The sequence below is a fragment of the Ptychodera flava genome, chromosome 14, assembly GCF_041260155.1.
Source record: "Ptychodera flava strain L36383 chromosome 14, AS_Pfla_20210202, whole genome shotgun sequence".
Classification (NCBI taxonomy): Eukaryota; Metazoa; Hemichordata; class Enteropneusta; family Ptychoderidae; genus Ptychodera; species Ptychodera flava.
In genome coordinates, this window is record NC_091941.1 from 33,565,266 (window position 1) to 33,592,995 (window position 27,730).

At 38.6% G+C, this 27,730-nt stretch overlaps 1 protein-coding gene across 3 annotated transcripts; it reads left to right on the forward strand.

Moving 5' to 3' along the window:
* Positions 1 to 1,616: 1,616 nt before the first annotated feature.
* On the forward strand, positions 1,617 to 24,563 carry LOC139150243 (serine palmitoyltransferase 2-like). Of its 3 annotated transcripts, none has more exons than XM_070722488.1 (13): positions 1,617 to 1,743; positions 12,076 to 12,322; positions 14,647 to 14,811; positions 15,045 to 15,199; positions 17,775 to 17,920; positions 18,130 to 18,254; positions 18,711 to 18,804; positions 19,280 to 19,385; positions 19,867 to 20,086; positions 20,858 to 20,984; positions 21,173 to 21,308; positions 22,096 to 22,225; positions 22,665 to 24,563. In XM_070722488.1, the coding sequence occupies exons 2-13, from the start codon at positions 12,200 to 12,202 to the stop codon at positions 22,782 to 22,784; spliced, it is 1,647 nt and encodes a 548-aa protein (XP_070578589.1). In that variant the 5' UTR covers positions 1,617 to 1,743; positions 12,076 to 12,199; the 3' UTR covers positions 22,785 to 24,563. The 3 variants fall into 3 exon arrangements, with proteins under 3 accessions (XP_070578589.1, XP_070578590.1, XP_070578591.1); XM_070722489.1 differs by lacking the exon at positions 1,617 to 1,743 and adding an exon at positions 5,999 to 6,201; XM_070722490.1 differs by lacking the exon at positions 1,617 to 1,743 and adding an exon at positions 6,269 to 6,695.
* The last annotated feature ends 3,167 nt before the right edge of the window (positions 24,564 to 27,730 follow it).

The following is a 27,730-nucleotide window of genomic DNA, read 5'->3' on the forward strand; positions in this document are numbered from 1 at the left end:
TGATAGCGTTGGCGAAAATCTATTCAGATGAAACCAAATATTATGCCCCAATAAATCGTTGTGGATCCTTCTTCCAGTACGTCCATGGTTTATTTGCGATTAACACGTCGTGTAAATGACACGTGCTTTATGTCTTATTGCGGATAATGGGACTATCCATAAAAGTTACCTTCAATGATTCAAATAAGAAAGCGAATGCGATAATAGCTTCAGTAACACGACAAAGCAAGTGAAACGTGAGTCAGAAATTAATATGGTGAGGTAGAACAAAATTCATTTGTCGTTAATATCCCAGTTTAAAGTATTCGACCTCGCACTCGAAGTTACAGCCAAATCCCCATCCCGGTACCATTTTGGGTTGCAAGCCCAAAGTGGTACATTTATCTCGATAGAAATAGAAAGCCCATAGGAAGCCCACTTATCTCGATGTAAATTTGAATAAAAAAGCACTTTTTGACGTTCGCAGTTGCTTAATTGTTGAAAGCTACACTCATACTTTCTTTAAAAATATTTTTTTGTGAAATTTAACAAACTTCTACTCGTGATATTAGGAACAAACTCATTTAGAGGAAATATCCCGTGTTGCCCCGCTTGACCTCAATAAGTCAATGACCTTGACCTTGATAATTGAAGGTCATCATATAGAGTTAAACTCTAGCGGAAGTTACATAAATCATAAAACATAGATTAAGTACACATTATCATACATAAATTCTTCTTGTCTTGTTAAAACTGCAGGAGAGGCGTATTGTACGAGGTCTAGGGCCTAAGTCGATCAAACTTGCAATTAAATGACCTAAGAATTTCAAAGTTGTAACAAGCTTTGCTTATTATAAGTGTTTATCTGTTTATCCATGTTTGTTCAATAGATTATCTTGTGCGTATATAGGAGAAAAAAGCACAAGTTTTGAGTAAAACTATATTTTTGAACCCGTGACACCTTTTGGTCACGTGAACCTGCCTTTGACCTTCGAGATCATGTAATATGCAGAAGGATATCCATTTCACCTGTATGTAATCTTACTTGATAAAAGTTTTCTCATAAACGAGGAGATTCACTTTTGTGTCATAATCGCCAAATTTCAATGATTTAGGGTTTGTTACTATGGCAACTGTTTTCAGTCGCCAATCTTTGTGACATGTCCACTAAAACATTTCAGAAATTACAGATTTAACGGTTTCAGAAAAGGTATATTGGAACTTGGCAGAAAAAATGGCTCCAAAAGCTATTCGGTTCATGGACCATGTTAGAATGTAAACATTTCAATTGTACCTTCATTTTTTGTGCGATGACGTGTTTTTCCATATATTTATGTCGTATCTATAGAGAGAGTCTCATGTTGTCTAGCAGATTGAGTCAAATTTATCGGATTTTTCACACATGTATATTGGTAAGTATATATAAGGGACTAGGGTACTGAAAAAAAGCCACATTGCAATTATTGTTGACCGACTATTCAGCCTTTCAGGTTTATAGTATTATATTGTGCCAACAAAGCCGTATTTTTATAGCACTTTGCTGACATTTGCATAGTAAACGGCAATTCCACTGTCATTCGCAACACGTGTAGTACGCCTTTGTAGCTGCCAGCGTGGTACCCTTGACCTCAAGGACACCGCGCTCTGCTACTAGTAGTATTGAGGTCAAACGTCTGCTCCTTTGCGGCGGTCAGTAGGTCGTCTCCACTGCTTGGGATCGCTTTGCCTCTGTAATGAGCCGTTTTGTTGCTGGCCAGTGTTAAGGTTGGTCTCTCTTGGTTTCTCTTGGTTTCTCTTATTTTTGTTGCCTGTTCGCCGTACATTTTTATCCCCGTTAGTCACATTTGGTGCCGTCCAACTTTAGAAGACAACCATATAAATCGCTGGATCCCATACATAGTCTGTTGCCTGAATCTACAGCAGCGTTCTACGATACATTACATTGGCCTTCCCCGATCCTTTGTCTATATACATGTATATCCATCAGCCTTCTTGCTGATCTTGCACTCCTGACACTCTTTCACGACTGTGACTGCTTTATTTGTACCGCTACTTCGTTCATAGTCTTGCTGCGCTGTACTGCGTTTGTCCTGTACAATTGTTTAATACGACTTCTGACCTAGGTTTTTTTTTGGGTACTGGATGGATATGATTGATGTTACTTTCTGAACAACAGCATTAAGCTATCAAGTATAGTTTCTGTCTCCTCTTTACACAGATTTTCAATAATATAGAAAGGAGAATTACGGGTTTATTTGTGTAGTAGACCTATAACTTTGGTTGCATGATCGTAGTACGCAAAGATGATGGCAACATCGCACATCCGATTTTCTCTGCCCGTTCCTTTGTTCAGTGAGTGGATAATTGTGGTTGCGTCATCTACGCGAGACATGGCGTGACGTTGTGCATCGCAAAGGGCTTTGACCTCGGTCATGTGACCCGGCTGCCAGTAACAGTTCAACGCCTTATGTTTGATTTCTCCCCGGGATTTCTCTTAAAGGCCCGGGTTAAAGCCCCAGTTTCGCTAACTTTTAAACATTTCTACCATATAAATTACCCATTTTTTCCGGACATGCCTTGTGAAATGCTGTTTAGTGGAGAAAAGAAAAAGCCAGATTTGTGTTGCTGTAGCGGACATGCAAACGCTCAGTATTGCCCGATCGAGTTGAAATGCCGTCCGCTTGACCAAGAAACACTTCTACGCGTCTTGCTCTCTGTAGCTAGCTGAATAGTCTGCGAAATCAATATACATTGTATTTTGTACCTCTGTGTTCAAACAGAACTCAAAATTTTTGCGGTGGATGTTAATATTCTATTCTGCAGCAAATAGTAGTCTGTCGTAGCCGGTGGATCAGATTGGGCGTTTGTGTGAAATTCATGTACTGATGTATAATCAATGCAAACTATCACACCCCAAGTCTGCAGGCAAATAAATATCAAAAGAGTAATAGAAATGTCGCAACTGTCTCCACCTTCACTCTGGCTTTTACTGGGGAATTGCTTCAACCTTTCTGTTGGTTACGAACAGTAATCGTACGTCGCTCTGACCTCACCAGATATTGGAGGTACCATGCGACCTAATACTTGTGTAATTGAAGACAAACGCGCCCGTAGAATTGAGATTAATTGCTTTATTAACAGCACTCGAACTCTGCCCGAGTTGCAATTTCAGTTCTCTGATAATCGTCTCTCCTCTGAATGAATTTCATTTCCCATTTACATGTATTACAATTCAAGTTTACTTTCTTACGTAAATTATCTACCTTTACTGTGAAGGTATTACACGTCGTACTCCAATGACGCGCAATCTTTTGATACAAAGTATTGCGACTCTCCACAGTTTGCTGATTGTACAAACAAATACTGTCGGTATACTGGACACCTTACGTTGAAACACGCGGCATCAGCTGGGAATGTATTGTACCAGGCCGCGTCGCGTCGTAGCGAGCCGTTAAAGAAGTAATACACCAGCCGAAGTAATAACTTCATTAGAATGTCTCATAAGCGTTGATGTGATTGCGAAATTGAAGCAACATACTTTGGCAGACTGTCACGAAGATCGTTGGGTGTGAACGCCATGGCCTTGGCCAGTCAGTTTATAGGGAACGAGCACAATTAACGACGAGGTCGGAAGAGAAAGGGGGGGGGGGATCCCGGGCAGATTGTTCAAGGGGGCCTTGAAAATTCCAGAGTACCATAAGTGAGCCTTCAACTTTTCACTCAATTATGGTGCAATCATGCCGAGAAATCACTCCGAACGGGAGAGACAACAATTCTTTTATAACATAGTTTACAGAGGTTATCAAATGAAACAGCTGTTTCAATGACTGGCATCATAAACAGTTTGTACTTGTGAACGCTGTAATGCTGACTGTCTAAGCGTGGGAATGATAAATGACAGCAACAGTTGACATCAATGGGGGAACAAAAACGCAGACAATAAGCAAAAGTGAGCCATTTCGAAAACGAGGATGAAAAAGTCTACACTTGTGTTTGCAAAATACTAATTATTGAATGAACCATTTATTTATTTCTTAATCCCAAAATTTCCCTGCACTAAATACGCTCCCCTTTATTGTTTCCGTATTAACCCTCTCTGCTGGTTTAGGGGCCAGTTTTAGCGCTGCTAAAACAGTAATTTAGCATCGCTGGAATGAGCTCTCGTCCAATCAGAATTGTACAAATTTCTTGTACACATATGCACTTCTATCACCATGTATCTTGTGGTGCACATTTATATAGATTTTCAAACATATATCAATGCACAGATATAGGTAGTTTTGTACAGGAACAAGATTGTTCATAGTTTGTGCCATAGACAACCATGTACAGTGAATGGACATACTGTTATCGCTGGGCTCCGTCCATCCGTCCGTCCTTCGTCTGCCCGGACATCTGTCCGTTTGTTCACGCGGGTATCTCAAACATGTCCGGGTCAATCTCTTTCAAACTCAACACAGGGATAATACACTATAGCATACATATGCAGGTCCATGTATTCATTTTTCGATATGACCAAATATGACTGTCAGGCGGCCGTTTTGTTTCCATTTTTTATGTCTAAAGCCATTGCACAAACACGCCTTGATTGATTTCTTTCAAACTTTGCTCAAAGTCAATACACTTTGACTTACACATGCACCTATATGTATTTCATGCCACGATTCAATATAGTCAACAGGTGATTGATATTCATTTCTCAAGCCATTACACAGACATGAAATGACTTGTTGTGACTTGGCTGTATCGTGTTGCGCAGTTTACTGCTCAGACCAAGATGGTTAAAACAGTGCTGGCTTCTATGACAACACGGCAAAACTTTCGCGTTGTGATTGAGCATGCGTGGCAGTGAGATTACGTTTCATTTGTGTGTCAGCAAGGCTTGTTATCCCCGCTCTCTATTTTGTTCCAGTTTGCTTTAACGGATTGCTCCCCTGTGTTGATGAGTTTTATCATTACGTCATTACTCCCATCCTTTGTTGATATGGGTAAGTTGACGTTTTGTTTGGCTTATTTCTCTAGTGGTATATTTCTTGCTTATTTGGCCTCTGCAGTTTTAGGTTGAAAAGTATACTTTTTACATGAAGTTCACGTTGTTGCTTACATGTGAGCACATCTTAGGAATTCACCTTTGATGAATTCTGTGAAAGTGTTGTGTTGGTAGCAGGAATTTCGTATTAAATATTGGTAAGTGTCTGTTCGTTTCATTAAGCAGGGGTTTAATGTCGAGCCCCCCCTCTCTCTCGATGATGTTTACGACCTATGAGATTTTCTTGAGAGAATGTTCAAGTGTGAATTTGAACGTTTGCTGTTGCACCCATCGAAAAGTATTTGTAGTTTCGTTCAGTTCCAGTATATATCATGACGATTGTAATGTATCGTCTATTTTAATAATCATATTATTATTATTACTATTATTGCAATGGGAAAGTTTTGAAAATTTTGACCTTTACATGTAAGCCGTCATTTTGACCATGTCGACCTCATCTTGTCGTCCTATAGTTGCGCAAAAAATGATGATCTGCCTCGAAAGACATGCGTTCACGACCCTTCAGAAATGTTTGTACGGAAAGTGACGACTCACCCCAAAACATCTGTCCTGCCCTCTGTAATTTCTGCCCAGTCTCTTGCAGTGTTCTCCGTTTAATTCAAATATGTAATCAGAATTGTTGACATTGTTCGTGTTTTTATGACATATGTGTGGGCAAGCACTATATCTTAGTCTAGCACGTCGCACACTATTTCTATATAGTTTCCTCTTGTGGCGTGTATATTTGTACACACAGAGATGACGTCTGTTCAGAGCCCTAACATGTCCTTGACCTCAAACATGTTGCAATGTTTTCAGTTGACTTTGGTTCCCAAGCAGTCTTGGGATTTTTTTCATTCATATCGTGGTTTGAAGTTGTTGAACTTAAGCACGTCATGAGCACTGATCTGTTGTTCGAATCCTTTTCGACAAATGCTCACACTTTTACCGTATCTTTCATTCCCGATGCATTTCATCTTCCGAGACCAGCCCGAGCTGCGCGTCAAAATTTTTCACTGGCTTAAGGGGTCTACAGACTGAATGATTCAGCTTTGTGCTGTGCGACCTCCGACCCGACGTCACGACCGAAGGCGCAGTGCCGTGCAGCTGCAGTGTAGGTTAACGCGGTGAACTGAAAGAACACCATTCCGCCCACAACTGGCACGCAAGATTTAACCAGCATGTAAATAAGGGTTAGTCTAATTTAAATATTCATCTCTACTGGTACAAACTGCTTTCCATCAAAAATCGAATCCTTTCATATACAACACGAAGCATCGACTGAGGCATTATGGATGAAGCATAGCGTACATTTAAACCGAGGGGAGGTCCATTCATCAGAGAGGGGATTACATAAACGCAGTCTCTCACACGCAGGACTTTGTGTTGATAGTGAAAACAGTCAGTAATCCAGCCAAATATCCGGCTCCACCAAGTCCTAGGGATGTGCGTACAAACAGCTCTACGTGGCAGGGCTATATATATATCGTGATGGGCTACGCCTCCTTAAAGCTACATCCATAGAAGTCACATCAAACAGCCCTGCCATGCAGAAATGTATGTACAAAGGCAAATTGTAGCAAGGGAGCCGTCATTATTAACGGCCTTGGGGATCGGATGACCTGCCTTTAAATTTCGAAAGCATCGGGTAGACCCTATTTTTAGCTCACGCGTTCACACAATTGAGGTAATGTCGTACCTTTGCATGTCTGTCTGTTTCTCTGTAAATGCTATATCTGAAGAACGGCTGAACAGATTGGAATCAAACCTTGCACATACATTTTGCGTGAGAATGGCCAGAAATGATTACTATTTGGTTGATGTGGCTTACATAATTCATATTAATTTGAATAATTATTTGTTCAGAAATCAGATTTTGTCAGAATGACAATATTATATTTCATGAATATTCTTACAGCTAATAATGAACGAACTATAGAACTACACGACTGTATGTCAAGGACATGTATAAGTTTTGTGATGTGGCACGGCACATTTACATATTTAATGAACTAGGTATATATATATATATATATATATATATATATATATATATATATATATATATAATATATATATAATTCGATGGTTATATCCTTCCACTGCTATATCCAACTGCATTATCCAAATCCCCCCCACCTTCTGTCAGTTCCGTCCCTAGCACGAGCCCTAATCAAATGTTTATCTATACAACTTGAAAAATTAGAGGGCAGCAAAGTATGACTTCAAAACCATACCTCTATAGGGAAAGTAATTTTTTGGAAAACACTCGCCTCCAAATTTTTAATTGTATAAATTCAAAAATATCGATTCGGCTTCAAATTTGTCCCTCAACTTTAGGGCAGGCATATTTATGAAAACCACTAGCTAGCCCCTCCCCGTTAATTCTGTCACAAGTTGGAATAGCAGCAATAAGTAAAACTTCAAAATTGTCCATATGACTTAAAAAAGCGTCCACTTATAGAGAAGGTATATTTTTTAAATTCCGTGCCCTCCCCGTTGTTACTTCAGTACAGACCAGTAATCTTATGCAGATTGAAGTACTGAATAGCAACAAGAACTATGACTTCAAAACCGGCCTATGATAGGGAAGGTATGTATTTGAAAAAAACACTCGCCCCCCCCCCCTATAAAATTCTCAGTACCGTGTCGCAATCGTGTTTTTTATATCTAACGTGAAGTTAAATATAGCAACAATAATTGTGACTTCCAAAATGTGATATGACTACAAATTAGTCCCGTAATTTTAGGGTATCGCTTAAGGTAGAACGCACCTCGGGGACAGACATTCGGACTCTCAAACTTTTACAATTCTCTTCTGATATATCACATGTGGGGGTTCATTTTAAAGATCTTGGTGAAAGAAAACTTTTCACCGGCTTAGTTTTTCGAAATTCGAAAATTTTTATTTTTCTCCATAGAGTTAACACAGGGATGGCGGCCATTTTGAATTTCTAATATCGGTAAATTTTGGTTAATTTTTTTCTCCTATTTTTATTCTTGATTTTGAAAGAGAATGATTGAAAGATTTCTTGAGGAAAGTTCGAGCAAAAGTTTAAGTCTTTCACTTTGGAGGTGCATACTACCTTAAAAAACACCAGCCACCCTTTATTAATTATTTTCGAAGCCATAATTTCCTATTTTATATTCAACTAGAATAATTAAGCCTGGGCAGCAACTAGTATGACTTCAAAACTGTCAGAGTTTCCAACAGCATCTCTCAATTGGGCGCGTTATTTTTGAAAAATACTATCCCTTTGCTAATTCTGTTCAAAGCCCTAATGTATTATTTTTATATCCAACTTGAAGTATTAAATTAGAGCAACCAGTGCTATTTCAAAATTATACACATGACTTCAAATGTGTCGCTTAATTTTAATTCTATTCCAAGCCTTAATGTTGTATTTATATCAATTTATGACTTCAAAATGTCAATGTTTTCAACATCTCTCTATAGGGTAGATGTACTTAAAAATACATATGCCCTCTCATTTGTTAATTCTTTCCAAAACCTTAATATGGTATGTTTATAGAAGAATTAAATAGCAGCAAATAATATGACTTCAAAATATCAATGTCTGTAACAGCATCTCTTCATAGGGTAGGTACATGTATGCAAAAAACAAACAAGCTCAGCCCTTTGCTATTTTGTTCAAAGCCCTTCTCTTGTATTTTTATATCCAACTGGAAGTATTAAATTACAGCGATCACTGAGTCATCAAGATTACCCATATGACTTCAAATATGTCGCTTAATTTTAGGGTGGGTTTATTTTTGAAAAACAATAGCTCCCACTCCTTGTTAGTTGTGTATCGAGCCCCAATGTTGTATTTTTATATCCGTTCATGTATTAAACAGCAGCGTTAATATGACTTCAAAATTTCCCTTTAATTATTTCCTTTTAATTATCTCACTGTGATTTTTACTTATTGGATGTACTGTTTGGTACTTTAATCTTTTTTGTTTTTATTAGGTTGTCATGTTTTATGATTGATGTACTGTGTTTATCACTGCTGCAATGTCAATTGCCCAGTCATGGGTTAATAAAGATTGATTGATTGATTGATTGAAATGTCCACACGACTCCAAATTCATACCTTTATAGATTAGATACCAATATTGTTAAGGGTAGCACACTGTTGATCAACTGTTTTACTGTAATATTAGCTTTCGAAGACAACAGTCTCCTTCATCAGATGTACTTGCAGAATGGACAAAGAAGCACAAGGCCAAATGCACTGTGGGTAATGGACAATGCCAAAGGAAGGTGTCAAAGTGAAACACAGGGTTTGAGCAAAGGTGTGAAAACACTGTTGAGTGAGGACAATGGTTGGAACAACCATAGACCCTCGAGGGTCTATGGAACAACGGGGGCAAATCACAGTCAACACATTTATTTGTAATGTGTTAAAAATCCATAATCTCGATTGAGTCCTTCTTTGCTACAGTCGAAATATTGTATGATTTTTGAGTTCTTCAGTCTCTCTTTGGATGGTGCTTTTACTATGGATCTATCTCAGTACAGCCACACACGGAAATCATTGATAGTTGATGCGTTTCCGCAGTGGCTGTCCCGTTTGGCCAATGTATACAGCAGATGGACATTTTATACAGGTGATAGCATAGATGACGTTGGTGGAGTCACAGTTATATGATCCTTTGATGTTGAAAATCTTCTGATTGGGTCCGACTACAGTGATGGCGGTATTGATGAGAGGGCACAGTTTGCATCTGGCTTTATTACAGGGTGTTGTTCCATGGGATTGGATGGTCGTAGGAAGTTTACTGGTGACAATGCGTTCTTTTAGGTTCGGAGGCTGCCTTTAAGCTATGATCGGTTTTTCTGGGAAGACTTGTCGGAGTAGTGTGTCCTCTCGTATGATTTGGTGGAGTTCATTGACTATTTTGTTCAGTTTCTTCAGCCGTGTACTGTAAGTTAAAACCAGTGAGATTCTGTTTAAGTCTTTCTTCTGCCTGTATTGGAGGAGGTCATTGCGATCGATATTGCTGGCCCGGTTGATCTGTCCATCAACTGTAGTAGGATTGTAGATAAGGGCGACAAATGTTTGGCGAAGCTGACCGAACTGTTCGTCACGGTCGCAATGTTGCACCACAATACGCGAATATATTTATGGCAACCTTAAGAACAAAACTCCCTCAGCACCCGCCCCTCAAACCACGTATGTACGTTCGTTTCATTGACGTTTTCTTAATTTGGACCCATGGCCTGGATTCGTTGAAGAAATCTTACAGTGATTTCAATTCATTCCGTCATTCCATCAGCTTCGCCATATTTTACTCCGAAATTCAGGTAAACTTTCTTGACACCACTGTAACAGTTCGTGATGGCCGTTTAATAACAAGTGTTTACAGCAAACCTATAGACTTTCACAACTATCTTCGACCATCAAGCTCCCATCCCAGACATATCTTCCGTTCGATTGTTTATAGCCAGGCAATACTACTGCAGAATCTGCTCTGAGAATTGCGACCGTGACGAACAACGTGGTCAGCTTCGCCAAACGTTTGTCGCCCTAAACTACAATCCTACAGATCAACCGGACCAGCAATATCGAAATGTCATGTGTTTGACCTGCAACACTGTTCGGGATTGTATAGAAGCACTGTACCGTCCGTAAAGAGAAAGAACGGCCACTGCAAATTTCAATCAAAGTAGCAAAGATCAAATATAGCATAAATCAGTGAGTTACGTATGGGTTAAGATGCAGAGGATGGTCGGCACAAACTGATTTTTCGTCATTGGCATCAAGACTTTTAAAAGCCGATTGCGAGTGCGCTTCGCATTGCTTATCGTATTGGGCCCTACCTTACATGTCTGACATACGACACAGGGTTCAACCGGAAGGTACGCCATTTAAATGCTTCTGAAACGTGTATTCGATGTTAGACGGTTTCCTTTACGAAACAATTACGCATGTTTCTGAAACTGTCAGTATTTCTCAAGTATGTTCATTAATTAGAGGTTTTTACGCCTTCGCCGTCTTGGCGTATTCTCACTTGGGATTCGTAATAATCCCTCCAGCGGCGCCATCACAGTACCTCCACCGCAATATACGTAAGGGAATTCTGGTGAAAAAAATCATGCGATTCAACCGGTTTTTCAACCAAAATTGCATCAAATACCGTCACTACGATGAAGGAAATTTAGACAGAAAAGCATGTTATGTGTTTTAGAACTTTAGTTTCGAGACAAGGCGTTTGTCACTGCAAAATCAGGCTTTCAGTTTACTGTCTGTGAAGTATCTCATTGCGATACTGACATGTCTGTATTTTTATCTTATCTCTCTCTCCTAAAATTTGTAATTAGGGGTGTATTCTGGTCTAATTTTCTCCTACATTCCTCAAATTAAGGGAGTCTTTTTCGTTCAAAAGATATGCAAGACAAGGCCAGGAAAAATAATTGAATTATTCATCGGAATAGCTACCGCTTCTCTTTCAGCAAATTTTGATTTTTGTTCTGAAATTGCGGCAAATGTATACTTCTGTATTGCAACTTTTGGGGCGTATTCGTTATGCATAATTGTACTGGTTTTTTCTTTCCTTCTTGGAGCATGTGGAAATGCTCATAATTTGTTCAGTATACTGACTGACTAGCAAGCATATGTCATGCCCCTCAGTATTATGGAGTACAGTTTGTAAAATCTAGACTCTGAGTCATCAGTAACTGTGTAACTAGCTGTAGATTGAGCTTGTTCGTAAAAAATTGGGAAAAATAAATTTCTCGCCGCCTCTGAAGTTTCAAGTTTGCCGATAAATCCGAGGAACAATAATTGTCTGTTTTTCTCAGGGGTTTGAAATTTCGTGGAACAAGCATGGATTGGTACCCAGCAATCTTGTGATGGTAACTCAGTTACTAAGGTGTGAATGGCAGAATGGAGGCCCGGTCATCCCCGGTAACGATTTTACTGGGCAAATAAACCATGACTCTAACCAGTATTGCCTTTCTCAGTTCACCTTACAATCATAATGCAGAATGCACATTAATCTGTTGATAGATGCCAAAACATGATTATAATTCTTGAAACTTTTTTCTTTTCATTTCAAAGCTCTGGTACTTTACACATGTCCAATTTAGCTTCCCTTTGGAATCGTCTCATACTGCGATAGCGTGTTGCTGCTTGGAGAGCTGTCCGGACCGCCACCGTGACTTGTGTGGTTCAAGTGGTCGACATGGCGATCAACAGTCCCGCTTTACAGAACGGAGATGTTAAAAGTCGAAGAAATGGGTACACAGAGAAGCTTTTACCAAGTGATATCAGTAAAGATTATGTCAGGCACGCACAGGATGTGAAGGTGCAGTAGATCTCTTACTTGTTGGGTAAACGTTTCACTTCTATGTCTGACCGTGGAGGTGTAAGCGAGACAAGGCAGACAAAAGGCCACCGTGACCCGATAAAATATCTTGCAAATTTAATTACTTCCTATTAAAAGCGTAACCTTTGTTTATGGATTAATCTGAGATATAGGGCGAATTTAATATGCCGACTTTATCTCGTACAATCCACGTTGACGTGAAAATGATGTACCGAATTTTAATATTCTTATATAGCAAACTAAGAAAACACTTGTCACCACATGCAATTATCGAAACCACATTCTATTCGTATGGACTTGAATGGAAAGACAGTTCTAGAAAAGGAGTTTTGATTATTATATGCCATTTGAAATGAAATGGAAACTTGACCCGTGGTCAATGGCGCTATACGAATCTGACGGTTACGGTATAAAAGTCCATCCCTATGTATGTCAGATCGCATCCATCGCACACGATGTCTTATTCACAGTTGTTTTTCAATATATTATAGGTAGAGAATTCAAGGTTACGTTATATAACATTGAGCCCGATGTGGTACAAAGCAACACGTTTGACTTTCACCACGATATTTGTCATCTTATGGCGCATTGAGTATTTAATATGAAAACGTTTCTTGTTTTTATTAAAAATGAGATGTTGCCATTTTACAGTTGAGGCCGTTAAATATAAAGTGCCGTTAAATATTATAGAAATAACGGGCGACGCGCTGACCATTAACGTTTATTTATGGGCAAGGGCGAGAGGAAAGCCAAAAATTAAAGGGCGAGGCTTGCCGAGCCCGTTAATTTGCCTTTCCTCTCGCCCTTGCCCATAAATAAACGTTAATGGTCAGCGCGGAGTCTGTTATTTCAATTTTATTATCAACGAACCCCAAAAAACCGTGAAAATTTACGAAAATTTTCCATGCGAACGACAACGGGGCCCCAGAACCTGTCAGAGAGTAGTGCGCGCGCTGCAAAAATTTTGCAAATCCGGAGATTTTTAAAAAAAGCGTCTCAACTTGGCCCACAAATGCTCCATTTTATTTTTTGGTTGATTATGATCTTTGTACAAATCACAATTTTCGTTTTAGCCGTAAAGTTACTATGTTTACGACATTATTCATATTCACTGGCATGAAAACAAACCATTACTGTGTATTTGTCGACAGTCACGTGGCTCAGCTCGACCAATTAAAACGAAAGGGGCAGGGCATGGTAATATAATTCCATTATATTATCAACGAACCAAAGAAAACCGTCAAAATTTGCGAAAATTTCCTGAGCGAACGAAAACTCGGCCCCAGAAGTGAGCAATACGCGACAGAATGTCAGGCGCGCTGTAAATTGGCAAATCCGGAGATATTTTCGGAAAAAAGTATCTCAACTCGGCCCACAAGTGCTCCATTTTATTTTGTGATTGATTATGATTTACGTTTGAGCTGTGAAGTTACGATACTTTGAGTTGTTAATCTTATTATTCATATTCACGGGCATGTAAACAGACTATTACTGTGTATTTGTGGTCAGTCACGTGGTTCAGCTCGACCAATCAAAATGCGACAGCCAGGGCATGGTAATAAAATATAGAAATAACGGGCGACGCGCTGACCATTGACGTTTATTTATGGGCAAGGGCGAGAGGAAAACCAAAAATTAACGGGCGAGGCTTGCCGAACCCGTTCATATTGGCTTTCCTCGAGCCCGCGCCCATAAATAAACATTAATGGTCAGGGCGGAGTCTGTTATTTCCATTATATTATCAACGAACCCAAGAAAACCGCCAAAATTTGCGAAAATTTACCAAGCGAACGACAACTGGGCCCCGGAACTGAGCAATACGCAACCCACTGTCACGCGCGCTGTAAAAATCAGAAAAAATAGCAAATCCGGAGATGTTTTCAGGAAAAAAGTATCTAATCGTAGTCCGAAAGTGTTCCGTTTTATTTTGTGATTGGTTATGATTTACGGTTCAGCTGTAAAGCTACGATACTTTGAGTTGTAAATCTTATTATTCATATTCACGGGCATAACCATTACTGTGTATTTGTGTTCAGTCATATGGTTCAGTTCGACCAATCAAAAGCCGACGGGCAGGGCATGGTAATATAATAGTAATTTGTTTCTCCGTCTAGTACCAAATCTTGCAAAGTGACCCGTGATTTTTGTTTTTGATTTCGAAAGGCAATGGTTTAAAGTTTTTTTGAGGTAGATTTGTGCAAAAATTACGTCTTTCAATTTCTAGGCGCATGCCTATCTTAAATTACATGTTCAGGCAGTGAGTTCCGGCAAGTTCTAATAGTTGTTGAATACTTTCATGGCAGACGGCAACAACACCATCCCTATCGTCATACGAAGAGCCCCCGATGGTGATCGCCATTATGACTTACATGGCCTATGCACTTTTGGTCGTTGTTGGACATTTTCGTGACTTCTTACGCCGTGTCGGCATTGAGAAAACAGTTGGTGCGAAGGAACGGGGAAATGAGGTATCTAGAAAATCTTGTAGTCTCATCTGCAAACAACTGCAGTGAACAAATGCGTCACGGTAACCATATATATATAGCGTTTCTATGAAGATTTCATTACCTGTATCGTGTCCGATTCTATTCTTTGGGGGGAGGAGAGAGAGAGAGAGAGAGAGAGAGAGAGAGAGAGAGAGAGAGAGAGAGAGAGAGAGACTGAAGCAAATGCAAACCTTGTCGACACTGCTTTCTTGCAGGGATTTGTACCTCTGTATTCAGACTTTGAAAGTCTGTACACTAGGAATATATATCGACGTATCGGTGATTGTTTGAACAGACCGATTTGCAGCAAGCCAGGTGGAGAGTTTGACATTATGGAAAGAATCAGTGATGACTATCATTGGAGTTCGAGGTAAAGATACTCATCTAACCCAAAGATCCTCGAGTTTTTCGCTATGGTGTATGTCTAAGCGAATATTCTAGGTTGCCAGATACATGCATACACATCGTTAGATAGATAGATAGATAGATAGACACATACATACATACATACATACATACATACATACATACATACATACATACATACATACATCCATCCATACATCCATCCATCCATCCATCCATCTATCCATCCATCCATCCATCCATCCATCTATCCATCCATCCATCCATCCATCCATACACACATAGTAAAGATTAACGATAGGAAATCGTTGTATTTAAAAACTAAAGAATCATAGCCTGTGTAGAAAAGAGTGAACTGTCATAAGAGAAACTCGGTCTCCAGTCCCAGAACGTTCGAATCGCTGCAAAGCATCGTCACAGGCCACACGCCCGGCCATCGAACCTCGCATCTGTGTTATGATCAATCAGACCCTAGAACCCTATGGAGCTGCTGTTACAATTATTCACTGCGCATATGCAGTTATGCCATGCCCTTGCATTAGGCTGCGTTCACAAAAAAAGGTGAGGGGGTTTGAGGAATTAAGGGGGTGATTCGAAAATTCTGGGGGTAGTAGAGGGGGGGGGGGAATTGAAAGTTTTTCTCTGTCTATAGGGGACCTGAAAATATATTAACATTTTGATGTCATCCTATGGTTCTAGTGTTAGTAATAATTAAACATTTTGTCGCATTTTATGACTTCTTTAAAATCTCGAAAAAATCTAAAAATGTATGAATGCCATTAAATTTTCGTAAAAACAACAAGTTGGCCTTGTATGGGGCAGAAGCTGTAACTATTTATATTTTTTGCAACATTTCTATGCAATGTATCAAATACAGTTTCGTGCTCCCTTACAGCATGTTGAAACACACAGCATAGCCCGTATACATAAATATTGGTGATAATTGAATTAGAGTCAAGACTGAAAGTCATTTGTCAATTATACAAATGTATGGTACACGTACACAAGCTGTGTTGGCAAGCTGAATACTTAAATACTGGTCAGTTCAACATGCTGTAGGGAGTAGAACAAGGACGCAGTTATATAAACTGAACAAAAGTATTGTAAAAATTATCAAAGTTAATACAGCTACTGCCAATGGACAGTGTTACTGTCACTTGCACACAAGATCAGTCCATAGAGCAACACATGGAAGACCAGGGATATTTGAATTCTGGCATATGAGAATAATCAAATACTGGGGAAAAAATGGGGACACTATGCTTGAAATGTGCGATGAAAAGTCACCGTTTTTTCTCGAAAATCACTTAAAATCAATAATAAAATCATTCAATTTAAGTTCATGTTGTGAATGGAATTTACACATCTCATCGTATAATGCTTTGAACAGGAAAGACTCTAATTTCAATGAAAAATGTGTGACCAAATGGAATTACTTATTTGTATAAAATTCTCCATTATTACACCCAAAATTTCAGAGATTAAAATGTTTATTTGATGGAATATTTTAACCTTCCAGTATTGTCAATTTTGTAAGACATTTAAATGTAGCATCTAAGTCGTACATGTCTTCGACTTTTGAAAAAACAATTTTTTTGGTAGGTCACTGTGCTCAGTTTTTCACAATTTGGCAAAATGTAGTCAGGAATTAACAATTTACATACTCTTGCATGATCGTCATTTTGTGTGCTCTTCAGCAGGTGCCATTGACCTTGCCAGAGTTGGATTAACTCAAGTCGGCTTAGACTGATAAATCCAAAAAGTTCACTGATGCATTTAAAAATAAATCAATTTAATACTTTGCTCGAGGAATAATGGCTTTACTAAGTGCTGATAAGAGGTAGTGTCGAATATCTGCGGGCAGAACTACGCAATACATATTTATTTTTTCTATGCGTACATTCCTAATAAATATGCGGCTATATGATAATTTTGTTGGGGGACTTGAAAAATTTGATTATACAGACGGTACGGGTAGGGTGCTTGAAAATTTTTGCGTGTATTGAGGGGGTCTGAAAAAAAAAGTTTTTAATCGCGATTCCTCCAGCCCGCCCCTCACCATTGTTTGTGAACACAACCTTACGTGATCAGATCTCGGATTGTCTTACCAGGAAATTTACTCATTTTATGACAATTTGAATGGAAACAACAAGCTATGACACCTCCACAATCCTCATACAGGCGAAAACAAACTTTAAGTCGGGGATCGAGTCGCCGGCCTTTAACTAATCTGAGAAATGCTACTGAAAGATATCAGAGACGTACTGGATGTAGTCTCGATCTGATCATGATAAACAAATAAACATACAGAAAGAAATGTGCCAGGGCACTAGATGCACGAGTTCTCTCAAAATCGATTCAGTTTAACTTTTACTCAAAACGTGACTACAGCGAACAACAAGAACTCATATTTTGATTGCAAAGAGTGTGAGTACAAGTAGAACATGCACACACTCAAGGCAAGGCCTTGCCTAATCCTACTTGTATGAAAGTTCTGTAGCCGAAAAAAGCAACAACATACGTCAGCTCTACTCTTCAGTGACAACACCTATCCAACATTCTGTTCAATTCAATTTCAGATTGAGTGGAAAGTCAATACACTGCATCAACTTAGGATCGTACAATTATTTAGGATTTGCCGAGAATTCCGGATACTGTGCAGATGAATCTGAATCTACTCTGAGGGAGCAAGGACTTGGAGTGTGTAGCACAAGGCAGGAATTAGGTGAGAGAGAGAGAGAGAGAGAGAGAGAGAGAGAGAGAGAGAGAGAGAGAGAGAGAGAGAGAGAGAGAGCATGAATGAGTTCCAAACTGTGAAGTCTCCATAAAACTCAACGAGCAAGAAACAAATGTTGGTTGTATCAGTTTGCTGATGAGTGATTATCAAACGATGGTTTTTACATTCAAATTCATTTCCCTTCATTCCCAAATAAGGAAACCTTGCCATACATGAACAACTTGAAAATCTCATCGCGGATTTCATCGGAGTTGAGTCGGCGATGGTTTTCGGAATGGGCTTTGCTACCAACGCCCTCAACATTCCAACGTTGCTTGGGAAGGTAAGGTACACACACATACATATAGATTTATTGATAGATAGACAGACAGACAGACAGACAGATAGACAGATAGATAGATAGATAGATAGATAGATAGATAGATAGATAGATAGATAGATAGATAGATAGATACATAGATAGATAGATAGATAGATAGATAGATAGATAGATAGATAGATAGATAGATAGATAGATAGATAGATAGATGGATAGGTAGATAGATAGATAAATATAATTATCATGTTGTTATTGAGCTATTTGTGACCGGGTTGTTGTTGACTAACTCTGAGCAGTGATGATATTGTGCTTGACAATTCAGCTCGGACATTCTTTTGAACTTGTAAAAACGTCGACGTAACTGCAATGTATAAAGTATCAGATTATCATATAACTATGCTGTACTAAAGATTAAGAGTTTCGACTTCTGTATGATGAACACTGATGTATTTATTGAAGGGATCTCTGATTCTGAGCGATGAACTGAACCATGCCTCGGTGGTGTTGGGATGTCGTCTGTCTGGTGCTTCAATCAGAACCTTCAAACACAATGGTGGGTAAAATTCGTCATACAGACAATAACACTGGTGTATCTTTACCTCCCATTTACCTTCCCATACATACATACATACATACATACATACATACATACATACATACATACATACATAGTATTAATATTTTAAATGAGCTGTTAGGATAAATCTCATGAAAACTTTCAAAACTGCTGTGATTAACGGTGCACAGTTGATTGTAGTCAATCATTATATGTCAAGGAAGATCATCAGCTATTGCACTAATGATCTACGCACTGCAATACATGACGTGTATGGTAATGTGTAAATATTTCGTGAAAACACAAAAAATGAAAAAGAAGATTTGGCCTTTAAATTTGCGGATCATGTCGTACGACCACGCAAAAATGCTACAGGGAAGGCCGACATGAGTTCAAACAACGAGGCATTTTAATTCACTGATAAGTTATGTCATGCCAACAGTGCTAAGCTTAAAAATTTGTCTGGCGACAGATATGAAGTGTCTGGAGTCCAGGTTACGCGAGGCAATAGTGAATGGAAGACCTCGCTGTCACAGACCTTGGAAGAAAATACTCATCATTGTTGAGGGAATTTACAGGTAATTTACCATCAAAAGGGTTTCTTTTTATAAAGAATTTGTTGGTATTCAAAATATTTTCATGTGACAATAGGTTTATGGCGTATAAGTATGTATTTCATGAAATCAACCAAAGTGCATCAGTACAAGGTATTTTATGAGTTTCAATGATTGTGTTCGTAAAATGGTTTTCATCAGTCGTTTTACAATTTAATCGCATGTGTCCATAACTCTTAGGAAAACTGTCGCTTTGAAACGATATTAATTTGATGTTTTTAATTCCAAACATAAAATAAAAGGTCCCAGCAGCGTCAAAGACAATATTACAGTACGCCATCATACTAATTATCTGGAAAAATAGGAGTAGAATTTTAAATTTAACATGGATTGTTTTTCATTTTTACCGGAAACACATGACTGTACACCTTATTCACGAATAGTGACATCGTGCCATTCAGAAACTGCTTTTTAGATACGAAGGTCCTTTTCATTTGTCTATCAGTATGGAAGGTTCCATCGTCAACCTGCCTGAAATTGTGAGGTTGAAGAAGAAATACAAAGCCTACGTGTATTTGGATGAAGCACACAGTATTGGAGCTATAGGGCCAACTGGTAGAGGTGTTGTGGAATACTACGGATTGAATCCCAAAGACGTTGATATATTGATGGGTACATTTACCAAGAGTTTTGGTGCGTCTGGAGGTTACATTGCAGGAACCAAGGTAATATTTATACAGCAAAGAATCTGTGAATAACATATCTTTAGGAATTTGAAGTTAGCATCTATACAAAAGTATCGTTCTATCCCGTGGCATGTTCATTTCATGTCATGACACCCAGTCTCTGGCTGTAATTTTTGTCAAAAGTGGAAATGTGTACGTCTTGAACGGCAATGTAAAGCCGAGATTCTATTCTGTTTCGATCAATCAGTGAGATTCTCATGATCGCTTAGTTATGTAGATTCGTCTAACATGCGTCGGTATCTTCTTATCGCATCGGAAACGCCCAACAAATGAAACTCTTTGCAAACTTCAGGTAAATGACGGCTATTATTTTTATCTTTGCAGCACGTTACCGTGTAGTCTATTCCCTAGACGGAGTAATTTGACGTCACTGGCGTCCCTTTCAAAGTCAATCACCTAAGAATTCGGAGCGTAGCTACAATATAGTAACCGCGAGAAAAACTAGCCAGAGAACGTGTGCCATAAATTGACATAATGAATATTAATAATGACAACAACTATTTTATTATAGGCCGATCATGAGAGGGAAAATTTAACTGATTGACATTGAAAGGGACGCCATTGACATCAAGGTCTCTGTTGGAGACCATTCACATCAAAATTTGTAGTTTTCCACACTTAATCATCGATCATGAGGCTAGACGGAGTATGGGCGATGGCCCAAAAATTCCCGAAGGCAAAAAATACTCCGGCTACTGAATGGACTAGTTACCATGGGAAACTAACACTTTGTCGATTTCTGATTGGCAGAAATTGATTGACCATCTCAAGGCCAAGTCTCACAGTTCATGTTATGCCACATCTATGTCTGCTCCAGTTGCCAAGCAAATTATCGCCTGTACGAAGGTCATCATGGGATTGGATGGGACGAACAAAGGTCTGTATACACTTGACGTCATCGACGTCATCACATCACAATATTATGTCAATGCTGTCAGAATGCTATGCAAATTTTGATCACACTACTAGTCATCATATCAAAATGTCGGCAATTATACAGGTTAAAATTTCTTTCAGTAGGGACAACTGCAATAACTCAGAATGTATTTTGGTTTATCTGCAAAGGGCGAGAAAGAATTCGACAATTACATTGGAACACACGATATTTCCGTCGTCGATTACATGAGATGGGTTTCATAATCTATGGTAACGACGACTCACCTGTAGTGCCACTGTTGCTTTACTTTCCATCTAAGCTGGCGTGAGTATCTAGGTCATGCGTCCCACATGCTTTTTTTTTACTTGTTTATTGTGAGGTCAAAATAAAACTTAGTTTTGAACGTTTGCGTCCCCGTGTATCAAAAACAGTGTATTTACCAAGCTTGTAAAGTGTATTTAAAACTTTGTCGCGTAAATTATGAAAGTGACAAAAAATCTCATTTCAATTCTTGATTTGGCACTCATATATTATTGAAACAGTCGAGTAAAAAGTAAAAGTTGTGTATGTCCTGTTCTCATTATTTGTTTTTGAGCCGCCTACCTTTCAAAATTTGGAGGACTTGCAAACAAATATTCTGGCCGAAGTAATGCCATATGAAAAATTGAACAACAATTACTTATCGTTTATTCGCAATAAATATCCGCGTTTTAATGAACGATTTTGAAATTTCTCAGGCGATTATCATGGAGAGTGATTATACTTGACGCTTCTTTCCCTGTTTAAATGCGGAAATTGTTAAAGAACATTGAACTGTCTCATCAGCTTTGGATTGTTCTCGTATTCAATTTAACAGTTCTATAGAACATAACACTTTCCGCTTTTCGCTACTTTTGCCGCATTCAAATGTCTGTCGATGAAATCAGCGTTAAATGTTACTACCAAAATAAAGAGACGATAGATGATGAGTTTGTAGTCTCTCACAAAGCTTGACAAGCTGTCTTGCACCTTTGAAAGTTTCCACCACTTAAGTTCTGAGAAACTTAGTGGCACATCTGTTCAAATATAGAAATATTCAATCGTGTTTTGTTTTATTTTTTTTTTGCAACAGTTGTTTCTCACGAGAATGTCTGAAGAGGAACCTGGGTGTAGTGGTGGTTGGTTTCCCGGCCACGCCAATCTTAGAGGGCAGAGCTAGATTCTGTATGTCTGCAGCACACACCAAGGAAACGCTTGATAAGGTTTCTGTGCATTCAATATCACTAGTACTTCAGACACTCTATTATTTCAACTCTAAAAATTAACAACAATTGCGCGTAAATATATAAGCGAATGCTGACCTCGTTTATTGAGTAAATTACAAATGTATATGATACAAAAACATGCCAATTATAATCTTGGTGTTCGTGTGTTTCACAGCGTGAGTTTGCGTCGATGCAACATGTTACACGAAAACCAAATCAAAATTATTCTGAAAGATTTTGCGGCATAAGTTTAAAGTGGATTAAGTGTTTGGTGCTGGGTCGTGGACTGCCATACTGAAACAACTCTTGAGCGTGGAAAAAACTTAGAGTTAAGAAATAGGATCTGCCTAGCCCCTAATCCGAAAGGCAAAGATTTTATGTTTTTATGATATTTGATGTATCGTAACTTTCGCAGTTTTTTGTTTCTCTACACCAGGCTTTGGCAGTAATCGAAGAAGTTGGAGACCTGAATCGCCTTCGTCATTCACGTTTACCGTTAGAAAAGAAAACTTGGCTGACGGAAAAGGATCTAGAGGAACTCCCTGAGTTCAAATAAGATGGACACTCTTTACCATATACAATCGAGCTGACGAGGTCACAATTTACTGGAGGGTATTCGATCTGAATAGGTCACCAAAACTCTGTCCGGGAAGTTAGTTTCGTAAGCCTATGAAATAATGTGATCATTGGCAGGAGAAACGTGATATTCTTAAGATCTGTCAAGCATTAATGAAAGTATTACTTTGTTATTTATATATATGAAGTACTCTTGACTTGCGATTGGGTTGACTGACACGAGCGTCAACTGACCTCTTTGCCGGTCAGATTTCTTACAGGTCGTCGATAATAAAAGCTGACGCAACAGACACGTAATTCCTTTAATAGTTCGATGTCAACCCCCTCCCAAACAAAAGTCATCAATACGAAATTGGTTCCAGGAGAATACCAGCCTGTCTTTAACGCATAAGTTGTGCAAAATCTACACATGGATATAGATAATCTTTATACGTTTATACTTTTTCACCGTACCAAAAAGAGTGCAAATCGTTTAATCACAAATAGGTATAACTTTCTTAGTTCAGACAGTGTTAATCTGTGATGATTTTTTCCTGGTGCAAATGTATCCAACAGTGTCAAAAATGACGCGTTTGATAAAGCAGACAAGTCATTTTCTCGGGGTCATGACTTTTAGCGATTTCATGTGTAGCAAGTACAATATTAATATTGTTATTTTTTTTGGTTCTGGCTTCACCGTCAGGTGTTTTGGGTTGCAGCAGAATACTTATTGCGATTTTGATGGACGCAAAACGAACTGCAGTTTTATCCCCTCACCTTAAACTAAGGAATCACGTTGCTAGTGCGTTCGCTTTTAAAATCGACGTCCCCTTATAATCCGCATACGGCTGAAACGACTATATCTTACAAACTTTGAGGCTAAATTAACATATTTTGTTCATTTAAAGGCAAGGATTCACCCATTTTTTAAGTTTTAAGTATATTGGAGTGCCAAATCAAAAAGAATTCTTGCCATTTCATTTACTTAACATATGTCTTATGTTTTTATTTATTTTAACTGTAATTCTCGCTACCTTAAAAAGGTTTTGTTTGCGCCGGGTAGGGCAAACTACATGATACTGAATTGCATTGTGATAAAAAACATGGTGATATAAGAAATATATTTAATGTAATCATTTACATTGTAACAAACTCAGTATGGTGAAAAAAGCTCAACTCATGCAGCTCTTGAACTTTTCGGACATTTCTTTATGTAAAATTCCCGCGTAACCTAGAATAATACTTTGGCTTATAATATGTAATCTTATGAGTTTTAATTGTAGAAATCCGCCGAATTGAAAATATGGTTGAACACCTGAGATTTTCATGACTCACGTAGTTGGCAAAATCGTATTCAAGGTACCGAGAAATTGCAGAAACTTTTTTGGCTCTTGAATGTTTGCCATCAAAATGATCTTGAAAGACTATCGATCATGAATACGTGTGCAAAAATTAAAATTGTCGTAATATCGGAAGAATTATTGTAGGAGGAAAATTCTTTCAAGAAAATTTAGACTCTGATAACCAGCTTAATTTTTGAATCGTGGTGAATGGGTTCGAGTTGCATAACCTGATTGTTTTTTTTAAATACAGAACTGTACTTTTAAGTGATTTCTAAATAACCAATCAAAGGACGTGTCGGCTGTCAATGGATTTGATTCAACCGGTAGTCCTGTAAAACTTTAAATGACACCATACAAAAGTGCTCGGTGAAAGACGGCTAGATCGGCCTAGGAAATGTAAATTGTTTGGAAATAAATGAACTTATGTTACTCAACAATAGTACCAGTCATTCGGTCCTTATTTGTGCATGACAGCATTCGAGCAAGACTTGCAGGGTTGTGTTTTCTTGACGGGTTAAGGATTCCCGAGTACTTTCCTCGCCTCATCTGGCATTGTATATAAAGCATGTAAAGGGGGCGTTATGAATTTTCAAGTGTTTGGTTTTGCCAAAGCAACAAAGATGTCTTTAGCTTGGCTAACGACGGTAGGTTCATTGTTTGCATTGCCATCATGGGCTTTACACATTGAAGGATCACTCTATAGCTACTTTGAAGGTGAGAAATACGTCACTGTTTTTGTCCTGACGTCGATACACGAACTGAAGAATTATCCAATTCTTGCCGTGACTTGTATGAGTGGGTGCTAGACTCGTTTGATGCACCCCAAAGAGTTCCTTGAGAGAATGTGTATGTGAACTGGGTCAAATGTTATAATTTCAACCCTTGGATTCTCTTCATGGTGTTGTCGTGACAAAGTTATAACTTTCAATTCAGCAAACGGAAAAACGATCACTGTCTGAAGCATGTCAATCGATTATTTGAAGTTAGAAGTTAGACTGACATAGAGTTCTGATTGGACAAAAGGTTGGAAAGATTCACATCATAATGGGAAAACAGCATTGAGCTAATGTAGCTGCTGAGCTAGGCAATGAACTAAATTAAATTTGCTGATAAATCATATTGTGCTTTGTCAAAAGATGAAATATAATTAAAGGAACCTGCCAATCACAGTCACTTGTCTGAGAGTACCTTGGTGGGGCGGGTCTGGTTGTTGTGTATGTATTTTCTTTACCTTGTCGGCGCTTGTTGGTCCGTACTGATCATATTGAAGAAAGCCAAGTCAAGCTATCGTCCAGAGTAGCATAGGGGGCGCCCTGCACATGTGATGTTGCGGTTTCATCGACAAATGTAAACTCTAAAATCGATAAGCCCTACTTCAGGTGTGTTCTTGTCAATCCACAGAGAAATGAATCAAGTGACAAAATTCAGAATTTTGGCAAGATAATGTCAACCAGAGACTTTAGCTTGACTCTCAATGCAGCTAGTCCTAACAAAGGTGAAAACTGAAAAATGAAATGGAGTTTGTATTCCCTAAGGGCAGGTGGATCGTAGTGTTTAAATGGCCATTAGTATATCTTCTACAACGTAACTTTCACGTTAATCTCACCTGTCGATCGTTTAATCCCAGGGATACCATTGTCATCTGCGTGAGGGATATCAAAGGCCAGTCCATCAACGTAGAGACGGGAAATTTTCATGAACTGAAGCACTCCTTTACAGCCTGTTTACAGTAATATCAGATATCATTCTAGTTTTCGTACCGTTTTCGTCTGCATTTTTCAATCTAACATTTGTTGAATATCTGAAACATATCTTTTCACCTCAGCTTACTACTTCAGGGCAAATTTCTCTTCAAACTTTGAGAGACCGTTCAGTAAGGTCTGTCTCCAAGCCAGTCGTTCAGAGATTCCAGTTTTCTCATGGTCATGTAAAATGATGTTGTTATAATCAGTTGTATACTGAGGAGGACTCTGGATGTCACACAGCCATTGACGGGATGCCAGCGGTAATACTGTTTGTATTCTGTGTTGACGACAGTGAATGGAGCTTTTCAGAAGCGACGAAAGTTAGTTTAGTCAAATTCTTTTAATTACAGTATCTGACGGACTATTGTCAAATGCTGATTTGCTGAAAGTTGAGGACGAGAATCAGCAATATGGATCGCAACATTGCCTTTTGGTTGAGTGTTACCATGATGCTGGCACTGGAGAAGGTGTTGTCCCTTTGTTTTACAAGTCGCACATTGTTTATGCATGACATTTTATAGGAACTGATGCATACGTAAAATATGGAATATAGAGCATTGCTATTGAATGGTATTTTAAGTATCCCTTTACAGTCTATTCTGCGTAAAAATCACATTTGTTCTTTTTGTCACCAGGAACGCCACTCTGTATAAGCTACTGAGTTACCCTAAAGCAAGGACTATCCACAAAGGTACTCCAAAAGTGTCAACAAACTAATATCTTGTCGGGTCGGCGAGCATCATTTTCTCGTTCATCAGCTGGCAGGGAAGGGTGGTTGGAAATTGTTTTACTAACTGCAGGAAATTTTATTATTGATTATTTCTCGGAAGGCACTTGAGTGAAAGCGCCAATAAGAGACAGACGACAGATTCGTGGTGTGTTTGCGGGGATCCACCGAGGGGAGGGTAAACAAATGTTGCAGGGAGTGGCGGAGGCTTGTAAGTGGCAAGGAGTGGGAAAGAGGAACTGGTGGACGTTTGTCGACATTTCAAATCATACTTGGTTCGCAGTTGAGGACATCTTTCACTAACATCTTTTGTTTGTCTGTTTGTTTATTTTGTTGGAAAGCGTAATACTTTCAGATAAGTAGACGACTTTCATTTTCTCACGACGACTATACCCGTTACTCAGAATAGAAACAATGACTATGGCATGAAACGACATGTACGACATGGGAGACCGTGAAAAGATATCAGTCAACTGTGCATGAACCAAGTGTCGAAGTGCCTCATGAGTGATGAGGACTAGAAATATGATCACATCTGATATGTAAATTAAAAAAGAAATTGCAATACAATGTATTTACGATCACAGACTTTCACACAGACAAAAGGCACAAATAATGCAATTACCGCATAAGAGTTTTTCAGCGATTCTGAGAAAACAAAAGTGGGGCACTGCCCAAGAACATCAACAATTTTTGAAAACACAAAATTCATCCCCTAGGCAATGTCAAGTGTTCGTCAACGATTTTAACAATTCTACAAAACCACTTGCGTCGATCGTGCAATCGACTTACTTCATTCTGAAAATAGTAGGCACTTTGACATTAGGTTTTGGGCTGTATATCGGCAAACCATCATTGTTTGTTTACAACGCATCCGTTGAATTACACAATGTAGAATTGTTTATCTCACACGGAAGACCTCAAAGTTGAATAAAATTGTTTTCTATATCACGAAAACAATATCTAGCATTCGACACACGTGGTACAAACAGACAAGACAGGACAGAAAATCTTACATTGTTAATAAAAAAATGTTTTATACATCAATAAAATTAGTTATTACATTTCTCTCCATTGAAATGAGAAAACAGAACATATATACATCATATTAATCATAATCGACATATGGTAA

Bases quoted from the DNA above. Each gene is read 5' to 3' on its own strand.
- LOC139150243 (XM_070722488.1), top strand. From the start codon at position 12,200: ATGGCGATCAACAGTCCCGCTTTACAGAACGGAGATGTTAAAAGTCGA. The intron at 19,386-19,866 runs GTAATTTACCAT...TTTGTCTATCAG, and splicing joins ATTGTTGAGGGAATTTACAG to TATGGAAGGTTCCATCGTCA. The intron at 20,087-20,857 runs GTAATATTTATA...TCTGATTGGCAG, and splicing joins GTTACATTGCAGGAACCAAG to AAATTGATTGACCATCTCAA.